This window comes from Gymnogyps californianus, chromosome 8 (assembly GCF_018139145.2).
Source record: "Gymnogyps californianus isolate 813 chromosome 8, ASM1813914v2, whole genome shotgun sequence".
NCBI lineage: Eukaryota > Metazoa > Chordata > Aves > Accipitriformes > Cathartidae > Gymnogyps > Gymnogyps californianus.
In genome coordinates, this window is record NC_059478.1 from 25,863,012 (window position 1) to 25,888,369 (window position 25,358).

The following is a 25,358-nucleotide window of genomic DNA, read 5'->3' on the forward strand; positions in this document are numbered from 1 at the left end:
AGGATAGCTAGATAGACTCCCTTTCTCCCCTGGTGGTGGACCAAGTAGAACTGTCTCCAAAGTACATAGAATTTTAATTTTTACAAGTCATACAAGATGCTGATGCATTAACAACACTGCCATCCATCAGTGTTAGAAGATCCGAGATAATAGTTTCTCAGTTTATAAAGCTTGCATCTTCATCTCCAGAAACTGATCAGGAGAGACCTGTCACTCTCCTTTTTATTTCAGTATTAATGGTGGAGATTAATCAACTGGTATATCCAAAGTCCGTATCATAAGTATGTGTAATATGAAATTTAATAACCAAGTCAAAATTAAAGAAAATATTGTCATTGATTAACATAAAGGTGCTAATTCTTTTTCAATGTTGAAAGCTTTATTGTTTAGAGATGCAAAAACCTGAAATAACAGCTCATGATAGTTTCTGGTGGAATAGGAGTCAAATGAGAAAACCTTTGGATTCTTGGTAGCTCCTTCTTCTCCTGGAAAAAATCCTGATCCACAGTGTCTTCTTGAGCAGTTTGATTCCTACTCCTGGAGTGCATCCTCTTGTGAAAAGATGTGGTGATTTAGCTCCTTCCATCCCAAATGACACATTTGTGGCTTAAGAAGTATTTCAGCTGAGACCTCAGTGTATCAGCAGCAGACAGATCCTTCTGTAGTCCTCACTTGCTGAAAATTGGGGGTGATAGTCTTGCAGCTAATCTCTCATAAAGTAACTTGTAGCGTGGTGTACTAACAGAGTGGAGTAAAAAGCCAAAAAGGTTCTATTTAACTACAGAGGATTCACTGAAGATGAGCCACAAGACAAACAAAAAAGTGCCCCCACAGAAAATGGCAATGGCAGCCGTAAAATCAGATAATAAAGCGATCCTACCATGAAGGCAAAAAAGCAAAAAACAATTAATCCCCCCCAGAGAATCAAACTAAACAGAAAACAAAAAGCGAACAGGCTTAGTGCAGAGAAACACAGGCATATAGCAGCGGCCATGTTGTCACTAAAAAAATCCTGTCCTTAAGCAGATTAGGAAGATTCCTCTTGTGCTAAGCTTTCACAGTTTGCCTGCTATATATATTGTAGGCCATTTTTGAATGCCTCCATAAATTGCACATCTAGAAAATCCATTCCAGAAACCTGTGGCTTTTAAGCCTTTTGTTTTCCAAAGAAAGAAATCAGTTGTAAAAGAAGGTGTTATAAATAATACTGCAATCGGTGCTGCATCAATGCATTGGAACAAAATTTGCTCTTCTGGTTTCTTTGAAGTTTGCATATGTACAAATGAAAATGTGTGAGCTTTCCATTTATCCCAAGAAAATAGAATTTCTTTGTATGTGTGTGTATTCATAGAAATGGTGTGTGTATATATACATATGTATGGAATAATGTATATACACTGTCCAACTGTATCTCTTTAGGACCACAGAGAATGTAGGTACTTCATAATCTGTATCGCTGCTGTTTCAGAAGCGTGGTCCTCTGAAAATTAGAAACTTCTAATTTCCATTTCCAGCACATCTACATGCACCCATTTGTATGCATTATTTCTTGTGCCAGCATTGTCCTTTGTTCTGAGTAGCTTTCCTTCCATGGGAATTCTCACTTGATTTTACTCAATGAATCCAAGAGACTGTCCTCACTGCAGCCAAAGGCTACTTTTGCTGGAATGATGGCTGCCAGCATTTGAATATTCATTTCTTTTGGATGAACTGGAGACGCTCCTGTGCTGAACTATGGAAGGCACTGCTGAAGGCCTGTGCTGTCACACTGCAGACCTTTGAAGCTACCTCTCTTCTTTTGGCTAGAAGGACAAGTTATTTCCTCTTTTCTGAAAACTTGTTCCTTAAAGTTGGTGCTTGGAGTTTTTTTTCTAGTTTCAGGCTCAAGTATATATTACATAGGAAAATTAATTTTAAGAATAGTAGCTAGCTGTCTTGGCTAGGAGTCTGGGATTTGTCTTTGTGAATGATACGACCAGAACCAGACATGGCATCATAGCTGCTGATGTGTTTCTGATTGAGCTAATGGCATTATAATAATTTCCATATTATGTTCCATCCTGTTCTTGATGCTGCCTAACAGCCTGCTTGCTGTTTTTCCAGACTCCAGCTGTACATTGTCTTCAGTGAACTGTTCACAGTTTCTCCCCTGTCCTTTTCAAAATTAGTGCTAGTTTGGCCTTACGTGGGTATATGAGTAGCTAGTTGTGTATATATCATGATTCTGGCATTGTGTTGACCACTCAGCTAATACATTCCTTACACTGCTAGGGATTTACAGAAAATCTGCACGTTTGGTCTTAAGCAGTATGTACTAATGTACTGTATGCTGGAATTAATGGAAAACCTTGAGGTCTCCTATCTAACCTTTTGCTTCAATAAAACAATTTACTTCTGATCTTCTGCATTTGTTTTTTTTTACTGCTGTATGTAAGATGTTTCACATGCTTAAAACATTACCCAGCTTTCTGTCTGAGCATATGGGATACTGAGAATGCTTAGCCTGTTCAGAGATGCAGGAGTGCAAGTAACAGAATTTTCTAATTTGTACAGTGAACAGGGGACAACAAAAAGGTTGGCTGTCATCAGTGAAGAAAGAGAATGCCTCAAGTCAGCATTTAAAAAAACCCACAAACCCGACAAAACAACAAACCAAACATGCTTTTGGATATATCTCACCTATTTGTAATTTGCTTAATAAAAGCAGAAATACAGTGGGAAGAGAGTAATCGTAATCACTTACTTAAAGGAGAAGCTTAAGTAATATTAGCTTCCAATACCTAACACATTTTAAACACAAGATACAAGTAAAAATCTAGCGTCTAAGTGAAGAGTTCTCCAGTTAATGCAGAGAATGCAAAAATATGATTATGTAGTCAGGGAACAGGCCTGTAATGTGCGCAATGTGGTTCAAGGAGCTCCCAGCACCAAGAGAATAGGTTTGCTCTTTTAAACTGAAAGTAGCTGAACTAGACCAACTTAGTAGAGAGGTTCATAGGTGAGACCTACAGAGACATAATAGGGTACTCCCATCTTAACTGTGGCAGCCTCTGTGCTGCTGATGAGCATGTGCATGTCAGAAAAAGAGGGCAGCCTGCTGAGAAGCATGGACCCAATCTTTTGGACAAGACCCACCTTCCAGGCGATGTCCTTCTGTACCGAGGAGGCTCCTGCAGCAGAGGTGATCCCCAAGGATAAGGGGAAGCTGATTGTGATAGTGGGAGATTCTGTTAGTAAATGCAGTTAAATGGATTTCTGATGTAGGATGTTCAAGGAGGGATACTCTTGAGGCTAACTTCAGGTTGCCAAGTGGGACACTGAAATACAAGTTTTCTTACCTTTTCTTACCAAGATTACCATTCTCTGTAATACTGCCAGCTCCATGTGTGGGAATTGGTAGATGAGATTAGCAGCTCCCACGTGTGGATGACATAATGGTGTAAAAAGAAGGGATTAGGTGTGATGGGAGCTGATCAACCTTTTGGGACTGAAGGTATCTGCCCAGGAGGAATGCTGCACCTCAGTCAAGACAGAATTATGCTGTGGGCACTAAAAATTAAAAAGAATTTAGAAGACTGGAGACAAATCCAAAATAACATCTCTTCTTGGAGTTCAGATTGGTCTTCCAGGAAGCAATTATTTTATTACATCCAAACCTAATGAGGCACTGGCCCAGTCTGTGTGGACAACCGAAATCTTCCCCTCTCATGACTTGTCGTAACTTTGCAGCTTCCCTAACCTTATTTAATGTTTCCTGATTGTTGTCACTGTTGTGATCTGAGAGTTGGTAGCACAGTCCTGGAACTGCATTTTTTGCTATTGCAGGCTGAGATTCCTGCCCAAAGAGATTCCATGATGCTTTTCTTCTGTAATATTTTTATCCTGGTAAACTTCATGTACAGAGCCACTTCCCTGCCCATACTTCTTAATCCATTGTTCCTGAAAAGTAGATACTGACAACACTATCCCATAGGTTATCCTCCTGTGGGTAGGTGTGTGGGATGCCTGTTACAGAGGGTGGTTGGTTGATGCCAAATATACTTTTGTTTTATTTTTCAGGCTTCTAGAATTAATGTGGAAGCACTTGTAAGTTCTGCTTTGCTCCATTGCTCAGTATTGCACATGGCAGCTAACTGGCACTGTAGGCAGATTCATTTCCCTTTCCTGTATCTTGCTATTATATTGTTTATTTGCCTGTTGGCTTTTTGAGCCCTTTTTTGCTCCCTGCATTTCTCAGGCTCCAGAGACTTATTTACCTTGATAGGAATACCTGAATCGAGGAAGGCAAAAGCCTGTTAGGTATGAAGGAAACCACAGATGGAGATTTTCAGACGGTACAATGAACTTAATTTCAATGGAAAAAGTGGGAAATTAATGCAAATTTGTGCAGTGAGGTCCCTATATTGTTTTGAGAATACTATCTTTTTGTCAGTCATTTGCTTTATCGGTTTTATATCCTGTTCATTATCTCTCCAGGACTGAACAGGCAGTGGAATGCTATTTAAGTATACTGAAATTAGCAAAACTTGAAGTGTTAAGACTGAAAATAAGGTTTAGTACTCTTCAGTAGTTGTTCATTTTACAGTACAGATTCTGCTTCCTAGAACCAGTAGACATTTAAATGCTCTGTGTACATCTGCATTTAATGTTAAACTTGGGTAGAGAGGCTTATAAATATTCAATTAGAATTATTGGGAAAATGAAAAGAATATTTTATTCATCTGTAATGTCTATTGATTTTAAAATAAGTAGGCATAATGTCTATTGATTTTTTTTTTTTTTTTTTTTTTTTTAAGTAGGGTGTACATTGCAATTTAAGCAGACTAGGCATAAATGCTGGCTAGCTTCTTACCGCTTCAGGTGGGGAAGGGAGTATGATTTGAGTTGCTTTACCTCCAGCTGAAAATATTCCAACACTATGTTAACAAAGCAATGCACTTTCCCAGGGGCTCATCTCCTAGTAAGACAGCGAACTTAACTACGTCTGAAAAACTGCTTTTTTCTCTGAAGATACATATTTTTTTTTGCCAAACCTCTGATAGTTCCTGTCTCTGTGTGAGCCATCTCAGTATTTTTCTTAGATAAATGTAAAGCTGATGTTTTAACTTGTTTCAAAGATAAATACTTCTATAAAATAAATGATGGGCAGAAAAAAATCGTAGTCTAATTCATTATTTAAGAAGATAGTGGGGAATTAATAACAGTGGAAAAAACCCAAGAGCGTTACCTGTGACTTGCTTTTTTTAATCATATAAGTGAGAAAAGACCATTTAAGATGTTAAGTCTAAAATATCACTTAGCATATATATAAAATTGCAGTAATGCCAGAAGCTGCACTGGGATTGCTTTGGGTTTATGTTGCTTAAGTCCTCCTATAGCCAGTCATCTGTAATTTCTGGACTAGATGGTGGTTTTGCTTTCCGATGTTAAAATTCTGAATTCAACAAATACAAAGTCTGTATTAAAAATAAACCCTTAAATCCCGAAAGTTTCTGTCTGAAGGTGTATCTTTCCTCTTAAGTAAACTGAAATGCTTAAAATGCGGTGGTGAATTTGGTGTAATGTTTTAGCCCCAAGAGAAGGATTTAAATGGGAATCACCATCTTTCCTCTTCTTTGCTGTGCTTTTACTTCGTGAGAAACAAAGAAGTGAAAATATGTTAAAAGAGCTTTGAACCTGTTGCAGTCAGAATATGTTGGGACTATTTTATCAATTTCTAAACTGTTTTAATGAAATGAAGAATATCAGTTATCACAGAACTTAAATTTAGAGTAGAATGAATGAACTTAATTCAGTTTTTGTGTATGCAATGAATGATTTTACAGGATCACTTTAATTCTTTTAATAATCCTTGGTTCTGGCTGCTGAAGTTGCACTTCTCTTGTGAGAATCTGGTGAGCACCAGTACAGCTTGTGGTAGCACTGGCTGAGAGAAAACATTAATGTCTAAATACGGATTAATGAGTTAAACATCTAAAGGAAATAAACCAAGGATTTTCTTGATGGAGAAGACATCTTACCAAAGAGCATATAGGTAGAAGGTTGCCATTGGAAAGTTAAATCTTGAGTCTTTCTTTGCAAGCTATTTAGATTATTTCTTCACAGATGGTCACTGAACTTTTATCTTTTTAGCTTTTTTTTTGTAGTTTGGTCCCTCTCAAACAAAAATGCAAAAAGTTCTGTAAAAAGTCTTATAAGATTTTTTTTTTTTTCTCATTAGTGGGCGTCGTAAAAATCAAGTGTTTTAACATCTACAACAAATATCCTTTGGATAAAATGTCCTCTAACATGCATAGGAAGCACATCAAAATTGTAACTTCTACTCTGAGAAAAGCTATTGAATTGGGGCTGATTGTTAGCGGAGTGGGATAGGCAAAATAAAATTGCAGCAAAACTTGAAAAACAACAGTCAGAAAGCTTGTGCAGAGGTATACAGCTGGTTTTTAGGTGCTTGCACCACTTTTGTACTTAATTGTTTTGATGTACTAAAAATTTGCCTGTTACATGGTTTACACTTCACATGGTACTTTCTCTTTCCAGTATGTATAACTTTTTGTAGGTTGTATGAGATGTGTATCAGAGAAGCACGGACTTTGATTCTGGTATTCTCGTTCTCCTATAGTACATTAAAGACGTTGAGGTAAAAACAATGTATTAAAGACTTTTTGACTCCTCAGAAGCTATTGTGAGCCGAATGCTTTAATCATGGATTGAATTGAACCTGAAAGTGTGAACAAGGACATTGACTAGACTAGCTGCTGTGAGATCTGTCAGGTGCAGGAAAAGCCCCTTCCCAAATCCTCTTTGGAGAAGAGGACTGTTCAATGACAGTTTTTGATGAATTTGCAAGTCTTGCAAAGACTTCAGAAATTTCTTCTGTACCCATAAGTACAAACTGGAATATACCTTAAAACCTGCCTTTGAAGCCAACACCTGAATGGAAAAAAACTTACAGTTTCTTCCAAAAGATGTAGAGGATGAAGAGAACTGTGCTTGATAGTATGGAAGAGTAATGACAGTACAGATGGTCCTGAGTACCTGAGAGGCTTTTCCTGGTGATGAAGTCAGTGTTTGTTCTAATTTCAAGTGTGGTAAGGGACAGAAGACAGAATTTTTAGAGATTGATTAGTATCTTTTGTCTTCATATATTTCCAAGATAGTTCATATTTATAATTTAAATGCAAGAGAAGGAAAATCCTAGCCAGAACATGTCCTTGTAATAGAATCAGCTGTTTCTGTCAGTCCATTACAGAGCACACTAATCGCCCATCAGAACTAAAAGTCATTAGGCACGGTCTGCAGTTTCTCAAATCTGTGCTTTGGGAGTGAGTGCCTGTGTTTTACCAGTACTTTAATTGGGGATGAGTTTTCCTTTACTCTGAAACAGATCTCTTGGCACCAAGTAAGTCTGAATTATCCAACTGTATTAATGTAAGGTGGTTCAGAAATAAATCTGTGAAAGATGTTTAGATGTATCACATGCTTTTTCATATGAGAAATCTTAGTGATCCAAAAACCTTAGCTCACTTGACATTTGCACAATTTATGATATACCTGAAGGACAGGACTGGATGTGGTTATTTAAAAATATGCCCAGGGATGAGGTCAGTCAGTGCCTATGGTTCCCAGCTCTGCTGTCTTTAATTTTGAAAGCAATAGATGTTGCTTTCCTGAGATATGTTCCGCCTCCTCTAAGCCTGAAGATTGTCTTGTATACACCAGTATAAACCTTTCACCACACTCAGTTTGATCTGTAAATTAATCTTGGGTTGGGCCTAGCACCACTTTGCAGTTTCCCATTTTATGTTCCACCTCAGCATTGTCAGATGTGACCGTGACAGGCAGTGTTGTTCCCTTGAAATTAAGATAGTCCAAGATTGTAATTTTAAACCTCGGGTAAGGTTGGTGATTATTACAGTTCTACCTCACCAAAATTGAGAGGACTATTTAATTGCCCAATTTTTTTTTTTTGTCTTTATGGTTAATTTAAATATTCCTCAGCAGATAAAATATCTGTTTGAAAGTATGTGTGAAAGATGATAGGAGAGCATGTTTCAATTTAATGTTTGATTTTTACTGAAAATGTTGTTTTCCAGAACTAATTATAAAAAGGTAGTTGTGGAAATACTTCATGTTATAACTCTAAAATGAGTCACACTAAGTGTGTAACCACCTTATATTTCCAGGGGATGAATGTCTTCCTATACACATAATGCAAATGTAAAACTTCTGTGGCTATTTGCTTTTGCTGTAAAAAATATTTATTATCTGGGAATGAAGCAACGGAGCCCTTTCTTTCATCACTTCTGTCAAGGATTTATGTTTCCGTTTAGCTGCAGTTTGGAGCCCAGCAGACATAAGCAGTATCAGAGACCATTCACTTTTGAGGGCAAAAAGAGAACTTAAAATTCTGTTGTCTGCTTACAAAGATGTAAATACTGGCTGGCATCTGCTTATTTCAAATTTCCACGTGGTGCTCAGCATGTGGATTTCTTCATGAAGTGAATGATGGCCTTTAACTATTCCTTTGCAAAAAATGATCAGAGCCCCCTTTGCCTGTCCCTCCTTCCCTGCTTGTGTTGAGAAGCAGTGATTTGAGAGGGGTGAGCTGAAGTGCCTCATGTAGACTAGCTAAGCAATGAAAAATTACATCTGCTTGTTCTGTAAATAATGTCCAGTCAGAGCAGATGTAATTAACTACTGAACTTAATGGATGCCTCATGAGGTTACAGATGCTATCAGTCATAAACTAGATGAAGGCAAGGGAGCTTTATATGCTTGGAATTCCTTTTAGGACTAATTACTAAATATCTTTAAAATTGATTGCTTATGCTTTCAATTTCTGAGAGTGTTTTCACATGATCAATGTGGAATGGACTTGCTGCAGCTTTAGGGGAGGATGGGAGATACCTCCATTGTTGAGGCTTTTTGAGGAACTAAAACGTTTCTCTTCCCTAGGACGTTCTCCCGGAGCTTTACTATTAGGAAACTTGGTCTTATTTCAAAGGTTGCCAACCCGTCCAGCCGTCTTGGGAGACTGGTCTGACACAGATTTTCTTTTTGTCTAGATTAGTTGAGAAATATACAATTGTAAAGATAAAATTCTGTTGATGTGTTGAAAGTCTTAGCCTAACATTGACAAAGAATTGGAGACATGTGGAGTACCTCTCAAAAACAACCACCAAAACTTAATTTCTGCCTGTCTGCTTCCAAATACTTTACAATTGGGCAGTCGGTAAGAAACCAACCTGACAGAATAAACAGAACCCTTTGGACTGTTGCGAGATACCTGCTGATGATGTTAATATTGAGCTGACCATGTACCTTTTCTTGGTTCAACTGCAGTGTTGGAGATTGGCTCCCAACCAATGTGTTTAAATATAATTTTCTTTGAAACCTTTGATCTTTGTTCACAGTATGTATTAACAGCGCACTGAATGGATATGAACTGGTAAGCAGGTCCAGGAGTTTTCATGAGATACACATTGTTTTATATAACTTTTACGTAGAATAAACCAGAAGGGTCCCAAACTCACCAAAATTATGCTGGGCTTGATTAGTCAGTTTTAAATTCAGTAAAGGATGCTTCCAGAGTTTTATAAATAGAATTGGTGGTCAGGTAGCCTTGATGTCAGCTGTCAATTCTTTTAGAAACAACCTTTTAAGGAGTAGATGTGTGTATAGTAGAAGTGACAACTGACTTAATCATAGATTAATATTAGTATGAGCCAACAAGGGACAGAATAAAACTGGATTTGTTTATTTGTAATGCTCTTGGCATTTTTAGCAGCTGTGACTGTTTCCTTGTGATCATTGCATGCCCAGTCTTGAAGGAATTTTTGGTGCAAGTCAAGACAGAGTAATTTTAAGAGCAGTTTCTAACAATAGCATTACAGCTGCAGTCCTGTATGTCTCCAAGATGACACTCTTTTCTGCATTTTCCAAAATTTTGTAGAACGTGACCTTTTGACTTAAATTTCTGAAGCTGGTGCCGTCTGGCAAAATGAAAGAGAATTTTGAACAGTTGCTCCCATTATTTTGGATGACTGTTCAGTGCTGGGCAGGCTGTTTCACACATAGGGTGGATCAGTAATCTACTTCATGGCCTTGTAAGACTAGAATTAAGTAATGAGAAAGATTAATGAGCTGTCTAAGCTGTGTGCTTTATTCCTCTCAATATTCCCTCTCCCTTAGGCTAATTTGTGCAAAAATGTAATACATTTAAGGAAGATTTGGAGCATTTATTAAGGGTGTTATTTCTCAGAGTTTAAAGTATAACCTGCCTTTCATTTACAGCGGACTACCATGCATCTCGCTTTTTATTTCATTGATCCACACGCACGTTTTGGGTAGCTGTTATTGTTTATTTCAGGGAATAAGTTATCATAATGGTCTTCTGAAGCTACTGCTGTTGCAATTTATGGATTGTCTGTTATGAGAGCAAATTTGCCTTTTTTCTTCTGCTCTGCTGTTTTTTCTATGCTTCTGCGCCACGTCTAGGACTCTGGGTTGCAAAATTCAAGCTGTAATCTTTAAATTTACTTTTTACTGCAAATGAAATTACATCTTCAAAACATAATCTTTTATGTGCTATGTATAATTTAAAAATAAGTTTGGCAAGTGTATTTGAAGAGGGCTGCTGCTACAGGTTTTTTTAGCCTTCAGGAAAACAATCAAATTGATAGTAAATTAGTTTGCTGACATCTAAGGATTGAACAGCGGAATTACTGTACCTGCTATTCTTGATGTGACCAGGGTTCTCAGAGGTTGTCTTTAATTTTCAGAAACCATTTGCTGTTTAACCTCAGCTGAAAAGCTTGGGATCAAATAAGAAACTAGCTATTTTCTTTATTAAAGAAAGAGACTGCTGCTTGACTGATAGCATGAAATTAGAGTGACTCTATGTTCTTATTCCCAAATAACAGAAATAGGAATGAATCCTGCGGAGCAAATGGAGAACTGCAAGTCATTCATTGCTCTGGCTAGCGAGGGATGTGTGTGTACCACCCTGCCCTTGGCTGCAGACGCGTACTCCTCGTGTAATCTGTAGCTCAGCTGTGGCAGCTGGCTTATTCCTGGGGTTGGGCAACTCTCCATTCACCCACTTAGGCATGTGGTTTGCATGCATCGTTTTTATTGTCATCTGCCTATCCAAGCCATGATGTGTGGTTTCAGTCGTGTTTGTTACCATGAGTGGGTTCAGTCTGGCCCATGGTGTGCTGCGTAATGTTGTATTTTGGGCTTGAAAACATGATGTAATGTACAAAATATGGAGTAGACACTTCAGCTTACTAAAATATATATACATATATAGGAGCGGGCACTGAAAATATTCTGAGGAAAGTGGGAATTGTCTGTTTAGAGATGTATTCTGGAATTATTTTAGGTCAAGTAACCAATACCCTTAATCTTATGGAAAGCCCTGAGGTTAAGTGATTTGAAAGGTTAGTGGGCAACTTTTGGAGGCATATATTCTTGACAGGTTAATGCACAGATGTGACCTGGATCCTTAGCTTTGCCTGCAAAGGAAAAACTTTATGTTGCCCAGGCAGGAGGGCTGGTGTGGGAGGGAAAATCATTTGCTGTGTTTGAGAATTTTGCTTAAAGTTTAAAGGGCTTTTAGCTTTCTTTTCTTCTGCAATAACTATAATTTGAAATAAATCCAAAGGCTTTTTTTTTTTTTTGCTGACTAGTAAGGGATTTCTAAGTTGAAGAGAAGAGAAGGGCTGGAAGATGCTAAAAACATTAAATGCATTGTTGGCTGATTCGTGGTGGGTTTGAAGACTGATATAAACTGATTATTTAGAGAAATAGGTCACCTGAGGTTTTCTCCCCATTTGGTTTTATATGTTAAAGTACTTTGCAAATGACATTTTTACTGACACGTAACTTCTGTTAGGGTAGAGAACTAATCCAAATAATACATTTAATTTGCTTTGAACTTGTAATATGTTTAGGGTAACACTGGGTGAACAGATATACTGTTAACTATTCGAGTGCCAGGCACATTGTCCTGAAGGCTCTGGCACCCTGTCACCATGAAGGTGAGATCTCTTAGGAAAGGGCAGTTCCAGGCAGTTTGGCTGATACTGGGAATATGGGACGATGCGCTGGGACTAAGCTATCCATGGCAATTCAGGATTTGTGTGATTGCAGGCATAAATTCTGTACAGTGTGGAGAAAGGTCTGGGAATTAAACTCTGTGTCCTCTCAATATTTTGAATGATATTGGCAAGAGCTTGGATATTCATTTTCTGTATTTTAAGCATCTCTGTAGCTAAGCAGACAATCTAACAGTATGATCCTGAATTTAGTTTCTAAAAAGTCAGTAAATTATAGAAAATATCTGCAGTATATTCCATAGGTTAATCTGACATTCAAGACAGATACGGTTTTAGTGTTGGTGTTTAAAATTCTTTGCTGATGAGTTAGGGAAACAAGTTCAGATGTAATCATTTCTAGAGAGAGAAATTGAGAAGTACTGTTTTTAATAACCATTTACAATGATACGGTGAAAAGAAGGAAATTATTTTTCTTGACAGATTCTGATAGGAGAAAGAGAAGCTTAGTGTGGGGTGTTTTTTTTCTAATCACCATGAAAAATTCCTTCCTGTTAATCTGATGGATGGATTACAGTTTGTCCTTGCATGGCCAGGTTGTATTTTCCATCAGAACTGGAGATTCCAACCCTCATTATATCATTTCTGTAATGCAAATGGTTATGTATAGAAAAAGATTTAATTAATCCCCTGCTGGTTCATAGTATACCCTAAAGCAAACGTAGTCAGCAAAGGAAAAATATTAAAACATGAGTGCATTGTACCAGGTCAATGAGTGTCAGTGGAATTTCATCATCTGTGAAATATTAACTTATTAACTGAAATGTATTTACTGTTATAGCTGTAAAAATATTTGTCTATTGTCCCAACTGGTATGATAGTGAGCTACCTTGCAAGAAAGCCAAGGTCAAAGGCAATCTCAGGAATCATATTGTTGGCTCTGGCAAAAATATGGAACGTCCTGAGTGTAGCGATGGTTCTCACTTTAATTTGAAAGGGCTACATTTAAGCTGCCATCAGCGCAGACTCTAGCATCCAACTTTGCCTGTGGGTCTGTGCCATATGCGCAGCTACATATTCAAGGACAAATTACAAGACTGAGAGAAAGTGACAATTTTGAGTGATGGGCTCCTGTTTTCTTCACACTTTTATAACGTAACATATCGGTTTAAAAGATATGGGTTGTATTGTAGGTCAATGAACAAATAGATTTCCAGACTTTATTTCCGTTTCATGTTGTGTGCATATACGTATGCAAAAAGCCAGCACTCTTTCTGCTGCTTGAAACGTTCCTGTTTTCAGATGCAGTTTCTGTATACAAAAGATCACAATAGAATAAATTTTCAGTATCTATGCACTAAACAATGTATTATGTAAACAGAAAAGTGATGCTTAAAATGGCCAATATATTTTCTCTTCTAGCTTCCTTGCTGCCTCAAAAATGATAGGTCCAGTGAGGATCCAGTCCTATTGTGAAACCTGAACTGTAGCATGTTACGGTGTCCAACTGATTTTATATCTGCATGATCTGAGATGATAAGATAAAAGGAAACAAATATAAGGAACTCTTTTCAAGGAGTGTATTAGAGCCAGCTTTTTGTAAATTCCACGATGCTGAATTTCTTTCCCAAGCTTCATTTTTAACTAGTTGTCTGAAAATCTGCTGCTTCTTTTGTCATGTAGAGATCAAGTTGCATGTTTAATAATTATGCCTTGAAATATGGAACTGATAAAAAAAAATTAACTTTCAGAACAGTCTGTTCCTGTCATTTGCGTACTGCAAGATTTAATACACTTCTTATTTTTTAGGATCTGTGAAAGTAGTTATTTGTTTCCACTTCTGAAAGTTCTGTGTTAATAATGTCCAACCATCTTTTAAAATATTCTTATGCTATTTATCACTTCATATAAATCAAATGTAAATGTAAGCCTCTATTTTGAGGGTTATATTGTTGACCTAGAGAGCAGGTGGCATGGAGGCTGGCTGAAGTAATAGTGGCAATATATATAGGTACTGGCAGCACAAGTGCTCAGGGAGGCAGATGTGCTGTCTTAAGAGGCAGTTTGAAATCTTGAATGTTCATGTGTTGTTCTCGTCAGAAGGGTGGTCTTAAATGAAAAATGTCCTTCGGGATAAATTAGCATATTTACTTAAAGGATTACAGCTGCACCCTGTAAATAGTGGTTCAGACCAAGTAGTGACAGCTCAGCACTGTTCTATTAGTTATCTTACCTCTTAAAATGTGATTCATTTTTTCAGGATACATGGACATGTAATGCCAAACTCCTTTGTGGAGTGGGAGGAAACCAGTCAAATCACACCACCTCTGTCATCATTTACTAAAGCGTTTAATCTGTACTATAAAACTGATTCTGAGTAGAGTTTCACCTTTATAGGATACTTGTCAAATGCTGTTGGACTTTTCTCTTATATTTTGCATAATTATTTAATCAGTGTTTTTTGTAGTGCTACTTCATATGTTTGAAACTACGCTGTCATTTTTAGATGTAAACTCTCAGTTGGTCCCATTGCACACATGAAAGTGTTAAGCCACCTTAAGGCCCAGCTGAGTCTCCACCCTGTGAGTGTATCCCTATCTCTGGTAGGCATTTTCATTGTCCGCTCTGTCCTCTGGAGATCTGCAGTGTTCTCCTGACGGTGGACATCCTCAAATAGGCACCCTCAAATAGGTCATCAGTTGTCTGCAGTCTGCTCCCTCCGTGCTTCCATCTCCAGGCATTTTCTTTCTTCTTCTTCCCTGGGATGTAACTTCTTTAGACACTTAACTCACTGGTGATTCAGGAAAAGCAAAACTCATAATTATGCTGCTCGCAGTTGTGTAACTTCCAGCTCTGATGCTTTTGCATTGGCCCCACCAGTCATGGTCTGGTTTGGAGGATTGTAAGAAGTGCCGTTACCAGCCCTGCTTTGGAGAAGCGGAAAAGGGCGAATAGCTGGGAGGGTGCAGGCTTGGCATTTCTCCAGAGGACAGGAAAAGTGCTGTGGGAGTCGGGGCATGGCTCGATGTATGGCTGATAGGGTTTTTGAAGGGGATTTTAAGACTAACACGAAATGAGGCATAGTGGAACAACAGGTACAAAAATTGATTGCTTTGATTGTGCTCTTTGTTGTCAAGACCACAGAGGTATTAAATTTGAACTACTGCCTATTGATTCCACAGCTGCACTGTGTGTGTCAAGGTGGAGGTGCAGAATGAAAACAATTGCTACATGGATAGAATAATATTTCGATTGCGTTGAGATGTCATCTGCTAGTACTTTTTTCCTTCCTTATTTGGAAACTGTTGATGACAGATTTCAAAGGATGATTTCAGGAACAAAGCCCAAGTCGGTCCTTCTTTTAACCTTGTATGCATTTAATCCTGAATTAGCTACATCATAGGAAGTATTAAAGGCAATATTGTGTGAGTAAAACAAGTGTACAGTAGAGGAAAGGAAAAGGTTTGTCCACTCCTGTTACTGGACCACGATTCCCGTGGTGTATGTCTGTAAGACACAATTACCGGAGCTGTGCTGCTGCAAGGAAGTGTTCTCTCTTTAAGTGACTTTTCAGCCCTAATGACTAGAGCAAAGCTTGTGAACATGAACCCTAAAAGCTCAAAAATTAGAAGGTAGATAAAGAGATTTAAAGGTCACCATTTTCCTTTTTCAGCCAGTACCATGAAATTCCAGAGCTTTATTCATTCCTTCTGAAAATTTCTGGGGCTGACTGTGTTGGAATAAATGGAAATGCGCCATTTGAATAGGAAAAGTACCCTCTGCTAAGCACCTTTTGTTATATCAGATCTTCTTTAAAGAGGATAAATTAAATACACCTGCTCATATGATGTAAGAGATATATATATATAAGCATGTACAACTAATATACTATATACACAAACAGAATAATGTATAGTATATAATAACTATATCTTACCTATTTATCCATTTGCAGTGGCAAAAAGCTGTCATTGCTACGTAGACTTCACAGTTGGAAACTTTAATTCTTTCTAACAAATGAGAGTGGAAGAAGTACCTTTTCAGAATATAAAACACACAACCTGTTATAGATGCTAATGATTTATTATCTTACATACTTGAAATGTTTTGATTAGATCTTGACAAGTTTGTCTGATGACAGGAATTTATTTCTTGATGCTGTAAGCTGTCAGCCTTGTGATAATTCACACATGAAATTTGCTCAGTACTGTTAAACTGTAATGAAATTTCAAATTGTAGAGAACTCATACTTGAAAATAATAACAGCATGTTTAAGCTTTAATGATTTTTTTTTAGTTCTAGTAGCTGTAACTTTTTGTTAGCTTTGAAAAACTTTGCTAAGTAATGTCCAGTGTATTACTTAACAGAGGCCAGTCATTGACAGTTTGTCAATAACATTGTTAATCATTCAAGTCAGCAAGTACACCATAACTAAACATGGAAAAGAGGTTACCGGGTTTCATGGATTTGGTTTTTTCTACTGAATTCTGTCAATATTCAGTGAAAACACTGATTTGTCTCTTAGTGGGGATGAAAAATACAGCACGTAGATCAGTGTTCCGCAAGTCAGAAGCTGAAATCGGCTATATTGTTACTTCCCAGCCTGTTGTGAAAAGCTGGAGTGCAGCAGCCCCGCATCAGCACCAGTCCGCTCGCCCCCTCCTGCAGCGGCCCGCCGGGCGCGGCAGGCGTGGGCTGGGCCCGCCGCCCTGCCACTCGGGAAGGGAAATGTCTGACGTTCGCGGTGCGTTAGGTGCGGGGCGGAGGGAACGCCGCGGCTGCTTTTTGCCTTGCACCCCCCTGACGCTGCTTCGCCGCCTCTTCAGCCCCAGCTGCCGCCCGGCCCGGCCCGGCCGGGGGCGGCGGCGGGCGGGGCCGGGGGCGGTGGCGGCGGGCGGGGCCGGGGGGCGGCGGCGGGCGGCGGTGGGCGCGAGCCGGCTCCCACCTAGTGGCGCCGTGCGGAAGCGCAGGGCCCGGCGGCGCCGGGCAGCGGGAGGCAGCGGTGTGCTGGGGTGGACGTTAAAAGACAAACCGAACGCGGGTGGTTACTGTCTGATGGTGCTGCATCCGTCACTGCCTGTGCCTTGCGGATGCTCATGGTCTGTTCACTTAAATAAAAACCTTAAAATTCCCGGCCTGCCTTTGCGTTTGCTGCTTAGGTGCACAATGCTGCTTTTAAGTGGCAGTTGTGTTTCCTTGGCCTTGGATTTTTTGTGATAATATATAACACAAGTAATGTGTACATTTGAAAAAAAAAACCACAACCAAAAGCCACTCTGTTGCATTATTTTTTCTTTTTGGTGAGAATGTGAGAACATACATGCAGCAGATGCTGGGCATATTGCGTACCACACTTCCAGAAGTGGTTCGGATATGATGGTGATGAGGTATGTAGGACAGAATTAATTACTGCCTTATCTATGTTTAGGCTTGAATTTCAAAGTTATATTTGCCCTGTTGAGTGCTTATGATTTTGTGACTGCAAAGGCAATGATTATTCAGACAAAATGAGTAGCTTTTGTACCCCAAACTACTGTGCTATGAATGTGTACAGATTCACCTCGTATGCACAGCAGTGCTGTGCGCAGTTGCGCACTGAGCATGCATTCGGAAATGGCCAGCTTTTTATTAGTTTCACTTCAGTCATTTATTGATAAATAAATGAGTAATATATAATAACAAGTAAAGTTAACTCAAGGTTTTCATTCTTTTTTTTTTTTTTCCAGAAAGAGCTCAGTCTCCCCAGGAGAGGAAGCTTGTAAGTATAGTTATTCTTTATTCATCACTTGGTTTGATTTGAACATATATAGCAGTTCAATTGTGGAAATCAGTTAAATGGGCAGATACTCCTGTTTTCTCTGTTAGCATTTTCAAGAACCTGTCATGCACTTGGAAACAGCTAGCTTGCATTTCTCTGAGACTGAAGCCTCTATTCATTTCCTTAAGTGTAGTCGGAAAAGTAGTACTAGTGTAACCTTACTTCTAATTGTCAGCTTGAGCTGATCCTGATATGGAGGTAGCTGCGGTGTTGAGTGTTGCTTGCACTGACATCGCTGAAGTGACTCCACAGAAGTCACGGATTATTTATGTGATATGGACAACTTTGATCACTGCTCTTCAAACAGTCTGTTGACAGAAGTCTAAGTACACAGCTCTTGGGCCATGCAGGTCAGGTGTTTGTGGAGCAGTCAATGTAATAGAGATATTTCGACAAAGTAGCAAATGTCAGGAAAAGTAGGCTTTTAAAAACATGGTTTAAACAAATAGCAATTTTTTTTAATACATTATGATGTTTAAAGAATTTTAGCGAACTAACTTGTGTTTCGATGATGATATGAGAGCTTAGCTTCTGCTATGCTCACAGAATTATGGTGGAAGAAATTGCAGTATTGATTGCATTATATAAAAGAGAAAGCTTTTGTACTGCCTGTTATTGCATTATGATTTATAATTGTTTCCCAAAGCTTGTAGAGTACAGACATGAAGCTCACAAAAGCATATAACCTTTCTTCCTCAGGTTTCTGGTTCTAATGAGAAATGATTTTCAGTCTTTCAATGTAAGTTATCCCCTTTGTATAAGAAACAGTGTTTGGAAAACGCTGTGTAGCACCAGTGATTCAGGGCTGAACAATACAATGGATCAAAAGGCCTTTTTTTTAAAATGGGGCATGACCAGACCTTTTTGTTTAATTCATATGACAATGGTAAACCAGTCAGGGAGTTTTTAAAGAACATGAAACACTGGCTGATTTTTTTTTTTTTTTTTTTTTAAACCAGTATGCCTTAAAGACTAGTTTAACTATATTTGATAGATTTTTAAGAAAGGTGGTATTCATGATTTGAAAATTGTGAAGGTTCTTTGAACAAATGGTGGAGCAGTGAGTTACCAGTAAGTTTTTTGTTTAATGTAACTTAGATATTTTTGTACAAAACTTTTGGAATTGAAATTGAGGATGCCAGAGATATTCCCTTCCCTCATTCAAGTGTGGAGGTGGGTATGACACAAAACTACTCATGTATTTACATTTGAAATATCTGAGATACAAATGAAATGCTTCAAATGTGTCGTGTTTTATTTAGTAGTAACTAAACCAAATGACTGAATGTTTTATTTCTATACTGATTTAACACATTCAGTTTTCATTGCTTCACTTTAGTTTTGTTCCACAAGTGAGTGCCTTTTAAGCCATCATTATGTGAAGAAATTTAGCAAACTGTGTCAAGAAGATCCAGGCCACAAATTTTAGGCACAAGGTCGCAGCTATTGGCGAGACTGAAAATCTATGAAGAATTGACATGTCTTCAGTTAGTTGCCTGTGTTATCTAGTTGATTATTTGATTGAGGTTTCTGGAATTACAGATTCTGTAGTCAATTCTACCGAATGATTTCTTGTTTGAAAAGTTTAACTATTTAAGAAGTCAGTAGTGCATTGTGGCTGGTGTATGTTTGTGTTGATGCTGTACCGTTAAGTGCATAGGCTCACTGAAAAGGGTCTTGTGGAGCTGATGTTCATGATTTGCATATCCCAGTATCAGAGTGCTTACTTGATTTAAAAAAAATCCACTCTTAGTCTTCGAGTCAGTAATTAGAGAGACTTATATCAAGAAAAGGAATAATTATGTGTATATATATTAAAAATATATATATAATATGTATAAATTTGTTCAACCATTCTGTCAAAAAGGGTGGCCTAACGATGTGCACTTAAATACAGACTGTAGGCAGTTCTCAGTTCTTCTGGAGGCTTTTCCTCTGCTTGAACAACTTAACTGTGAACCTGATAAGCAAAAATAAATTCTGAAAATAAAATTTATTCTGAAAAGCTGTTGTTGTGCTGTAACTAATGAGTAGGGATAGTTATGGATGTAGCTAGGTCCTGATTCATTGACTGTCATTCACTGACTTTTGTTCACCGACAGGAGCAGAAGCAGGAATTGACAGAAGGATGAAGTATCTGGCTTTGAGCCAGAAACCCTCAAGAGGTGCATCCATTTTCTGCACAAACTCCAGCCTTTGTAGCAGTTCGGTAGCAATTGTATTATATTGAAATATACAGCTGCTTGGCATTTTTCTGTGTGCTAGTCTGGAGGCTGGGGTGCATTTACTACTGTAAAAAGATTGTATTTGGGGAGGAAGTCATTGTTTTCCAGCCAGCCAGAAGTAGAATGAAGACTTGATTATTGCTGCTTGCTAGGTGATTGCTTTGGTTGATTTTTGAGTTAGAAAAGTTTTAAGACTGTGGATTAGCTAGGGTATTTGTCATTGCTGAATGGAGAAGGGCAATGCTTCTAACTTTTTCTTTATCTGTCTCTCCTTGCTTCATATTTGCCTGGGTCAGTAGTCTCTGTTTTTCTGCAGGAACTGATTGTAGGCATGGACGACAACAACAGTTGCTACGCTTGTTTGTAGTAAGGAAAAAGAGTGGAGTTAGATGTCTCAGTATTTTTGGCAGGAGAGCATGAGGAATTTTGTCACGTAAAGAAGGTCTTGGGTAGAAGCTGAAGAGAATGAATGGTGGGATGGAGCCTGTGAAGTCTGTTGATTAGCGAGTCTGCTTTCATATTAGCAGAAGGGAACGCAAGCACACCGTAAACGATGGCTTTGCCCTTGGAGATCTTGCAGTCTAATCCTGAAATAATCAGCACAGAGTGAGCAGGCATGTAAAACAGATGGGGGAATTGTATGCAGGGTGACATTAAGAGGAATGCCTGATTATTTAGATACCATTTTGTTGTTAATGTGCTTAAAGTGTGTGTGGTTCTGTAGGGGGGTTATGTTTAATACACTAAAGGAAATTATACTCAATTGAGTTGTATGCTGCTAAGAGGAGTATGAGAAGAGGAACAAGTAGTTACATTCTGTCTCTGGTGTGGTTCAATAATCAGAGTTCAAAGTTTTCCTTTAATAAATTATGCATATAAATGTATGGGTTATGTTTTCCCCATGCTTTGTTCACAAAAAATGATTACCATTCATGAATATTTTCTTTAATTTCAAATAGCAAATGTGAAGTGATAGACCCAAACTTTGATCTCCATCCTATTAGTGGAAGTGGTTTAATTATTTTCAGCCATTACCCTGTTCTGTTCTTTTGGCGCTACAGCATGTACAGAGATTGTTTTTTGTATTGTTGGCTTCAGCTTTCAAATGGTTTTGATGTGCACCTGCATGTGAAGCGCACCAGAGACGTTCCAGACTTGAAAGGACAAAGGTGGGGACTGTGCAGCAAGACAAGGCTCGTGATGAAGCGCTCACGATGAAGCGCTCGTGTGTGTTCATGTGTATAACAGCAACTCGACATCCAAAAGACCAGGCTGTAAACTGCAGATTTTCATTGTGGCTGCAGGATGCGCAACACCATCCTGGAGCTCACTGTTTCTTCTGATTGCCTCCACAGCTAATCAGCAGTCACTAAATTGAGTTGGGGTTGCATTTGAGCCATCTGGTTTCTTGTTCAGTACCCCATTTTTAATAAATTGAATTGTTTATAACATGAACTGTATTGACCAGTTCAGGTTTTTTATTAAAAATGTGTGTTTATATTTGAAATCCTCATCGTTTCTTAGGCAGGGTTACTAGCTTAGGTGGCTGTAATTTTTGTCTTATCTAAATGTAAAATTTTCTAAAAAGGAAATATTGCTTTCCCACATTATATCTAAATTTGAAGAGAGTAATTTCCTCAGCAAACTAAATTTGCTAAACCAGTTGTTAATTTCAGATGCAAGTTATTTTTGTTAATTCTTTCCTGCTGTCAACCATCTGTATCAAATATAAAGTCTGTGTACGAACGGAAAAAGAACATGGAGGCATAAGAAACAGGAAAAATAATTATAATCCAGAATATATCCAGTAAAAATACACATTTAAGTAAATAAAATATTACAAACTACTGTTTTGATGGTGATAGGTGCTGATAAGAAATAGTATTTACCTCAAGTTTTTGTGTCTATCTTTATGAAATTTGGTAAGCAGCATAACAGTGTTTGCTAAAGACACGTGCAAGGCTTTTATGGTGGTCTTTATTCCTTCTAATCTCTTTTTAAGGCAATTTATGTCCACTGTGGGGCTCGTTTTCTGTCTTTCTCTCCCTCCTTCTCTGCCCTCCCCTTCTACTTATAAACCTCCAAAGGTTCTTAGTTTCTGCAGCCCTAGACATTTCGTAGGGTGTTTCATTAAACAAGTCTGCGTCATAATTTGTTAAACTTACTCCCAGCTTCCTGACAGTAAAATAACACACGAACACACCAAGGAGTTTCTTTGGGAGGATATGCTGAATACCGGTTTATATCAGTTTCTACTTGTATTCTTTTTAATGCTTAGACCTTGGAAACAACAACAAGTTTGACGGCAGGAAAAAAAATTTCTGGCCTTTAGTGCTGGTTTATGTCTTTATCTTGCCATGCTGAGGTGCCATGGGAATTTCCTCTGTATCTGCAGAGAAATGGAGTATATCACTCCATTTCTGTTTGTCTTGGCGGGTATGCATTTCTGCTGGGGATCGATTGATGCCATTTCCCTGCCAGGAGCAAGTGCTGTGCCTCAAGCGTGGAGAAGCCAAAGTGCTGGAAATGGAGGAAAAAATGGTTCTGAAAAGGAGTAGGGAGTTTTGCTACTTTTGCACTCTGTTCTGTCTTGGATCTGGAAATAGAGTAAGAAATAATGCCTCCATTCAATGCTTTCTGCTTGTGGTACTTTTTATAGCTGGGGAGAGAAAAAGGTGGTATTTTCTAACCACTCTATCCTTCTCTGAGCTGCACAGGAGCAGCACAGAAGCAGTAGATCAAAAATAACGCGGTGCTCTTAAGCTGATATGTGGGGCTGGCTCTGGAGGTGGAATGTGCCGAATTACTCATGCAGGGCTCCGTAGGAGTGTTGCTATTCGTATATTGGGCTTTAAAAATAATTTGAAAGCATTGTTTCTATAAAAGAAGTGATTTAGTGAATAAGGGGGATTTTAGTGTTCTGTATATACTGTAATCTCAGAGACAAAGAATTTATGGAGGTTTTCATCAAGGATTTAAAAGTGAGAAGAGTCTTTTGTGCAGTTTTTATTATCAAGTTTCCACTACTTAATCCAGGTTCTCATTTAATAAGTATAATAAAATTATACATAACATACCAAATTAGTACCTTTTGCTGCTTGCTGTGCTTTCTTACTCTGAAGGCACGGCGTGGGGCGGCAGGGGCTCTGGTTGTTTAAGGAACAGCCACCCTGGGCACCCTGGCCCTTACTTTTGAGACTGGCAGTTTGTTCTCCTGATGGGACATAGCTGTTGAGAGGTTGTGACCTTGTAGTGTGGGGCACTCCTGCTGTGATTTGAATCATGGGAGGATCTGAAGATACAAGTTGTAATCTGGAATTTGGCTTGGTTGATAGTACTTGTGAATAGCAGTCTTTACCTGCCTAAATACAGTCTTTAACACTTTAAAGTCTATCAAAGATATATATTTGGAATTTTTTGGGGGGAAGCTACCTTCTTACAAATACACATTTAAAAAATGTTGGACATTATTTCGGGGCAGTTTTGTTAATAGCATAAAATTGATTTTGAGCTGATGGAAATTGCCATTTGCAAACAAAAATGCAAGACTTGCATTGTACAAGGGAACATTGTCTCCTCATGAAGGTGGTTCCCCCCCCCCTCAGCATTTGGCTCCCCAGGCTGCTGCGATTGCTGTTGCTCTGTTTTCAGTGCTAGAATCCATGAAGTTTGTGGCTGGAACACAGCTTGGGAGTTACAGGAAGATGTTTTAAGATTAAAGTTGTGCGTCTTCTTAAGGGGATTGATTTCTGAAAAAGGGATGGTTCACATGTTCCCCCGCCAGCCGAGAACAGCTGCTCTTTGCACCGCTGATGACTCTGCAAGGGCTTTGGGTGGGAGCAGCGACTCTATTCCTATCGCAGTGTGAGTTTTCAAGCTGCTATGTGAGATTTCTGCCAGAATCCTTTCAAGTGTGCCATCACTCCCTTTGGCTTTACGCTTTCCTTTTGATTTGGTGAGAGCGACTGTTCCCGCTCCTTGAAGCCCAGGAGAAGTTTGTCGCTGATTTGCTGTGGGCTCAGCCTGAGCGTGTCAGGACTATATCACTGGCTGCGTGACAGGTCAGATGGCTAGTTTGTGTCTTGGGACTTTTCTGTGCCTTCGTTTCATACTGGTGGGCTTCATTTCCTTTCTCTGGATGTTATGAATAGACTTGTAGAAGTTTTTTTTTGTTGTTTTTTTTTTTAAATAATTAGGTTTTTGACATGAGCCGTGTGATTAATCTGGACCATTACTGAACTCCTGAGGTCTCTGTGACACTGGGAGTACATGAAGAGCTTGGAATTGCACTGATTGTTCTGTGCTCTGCGTTGGAGTGATAACGGTGGGCTCTCCTTCCCGGCTCTAAGCCTCTTATGCTGGGAAGAAACATAGTGTATCAGCACAATGATGAAACGGAGGAAACAGAGGCTTGGAGCCCCGTCTCTGCGGATCCAGTAAGGACTGTTGTGAAAAAGAAATTGCACTTAAACATTTCAAATTGAAACTGTGAAGAAAAACAAGTCAGAATTTTCTGTGGCCAACGGACATTGCTTTAATTTGTTAGAACTTTCTTTATCTGTCATGCTTATTTGGCTGTACACGAATGACATTTCATTTGGAAGCGTTAACATTTTACTTTTGTGGAGCATTTACCATAAAGTGTAGCCAAAAAAGAGCAATATTTAAATGTTTTTAAATGGGGTACATTGTGGTTAGGTTTTGCACCAAGCATTAATTAATGTAGTAAAACTGAATGTTTATAACTGTCTTTCTAGTTTGATCACTCTTCAGATTTAAAAAGTACTTTTAATAATCTGCCAGAAAGCTGTCACAGGGCTCAAATCTCCAGAAACCTTTGCTACCTTTATTATGTTTTTAAATTAAGAATGCTATTGAAAAATTTTAGATTCAAAGCAAAAAATCTTTATTTACATTGCCACAAGTATTTCTACAGATGAAATTTAAACAAGCATTTCCTTTTTAATGCTTGTGTCCTTGATAAATGCTTTGAAATCTACTAATGAAAACTGCTATTTATGATGTTCATAATTATATTTATTATTTCTATTAGGTAAAATTAAGGAAATTGTATATTTAATACTATGTTTATGAGTAGAGGAGGTTAAATGAATCTATCACATAGTCAGTGAACGGAGGAGCAGGGTAAGAGGCAGGCTTAACCTTTTCTGTCTGTGGACTGTACAGCTCATCAGCTGTTTAAGCACAGATTGCTAGTGGGGAGGATTTCCAATATGTAAAGGTTACTTACTGATA

At 38.5% G+C, this 25,358-nt stretch overlaps 1 protein-coding gene across 2 annotated transcripts in view; it reads left to right on the plus strand.

The window, feature by feature from the left end:
- MAST2 (microtubule associated serine/threonine kinase 2) overlaps nucleotides 1-25,358 on the plus strand; it is a 199,508-nt gene that overhangs the window by 67,759 nt on the left and 106,391 nt on the right. For both annotated transcript variants that reach the window (XM_050900979.1, XM_050900980.1), the window contains exon 4: nucleotides 17,786-17,817. In XM_050900979.1, coding sequence (XP_050756936.1) covers nucleotides 17,786-17,817 — 32 coding nt within the window. The remainder of the gene's footprint in view (nucleotides 1-17,785; nucleotides 17,818-25,358) is intronic.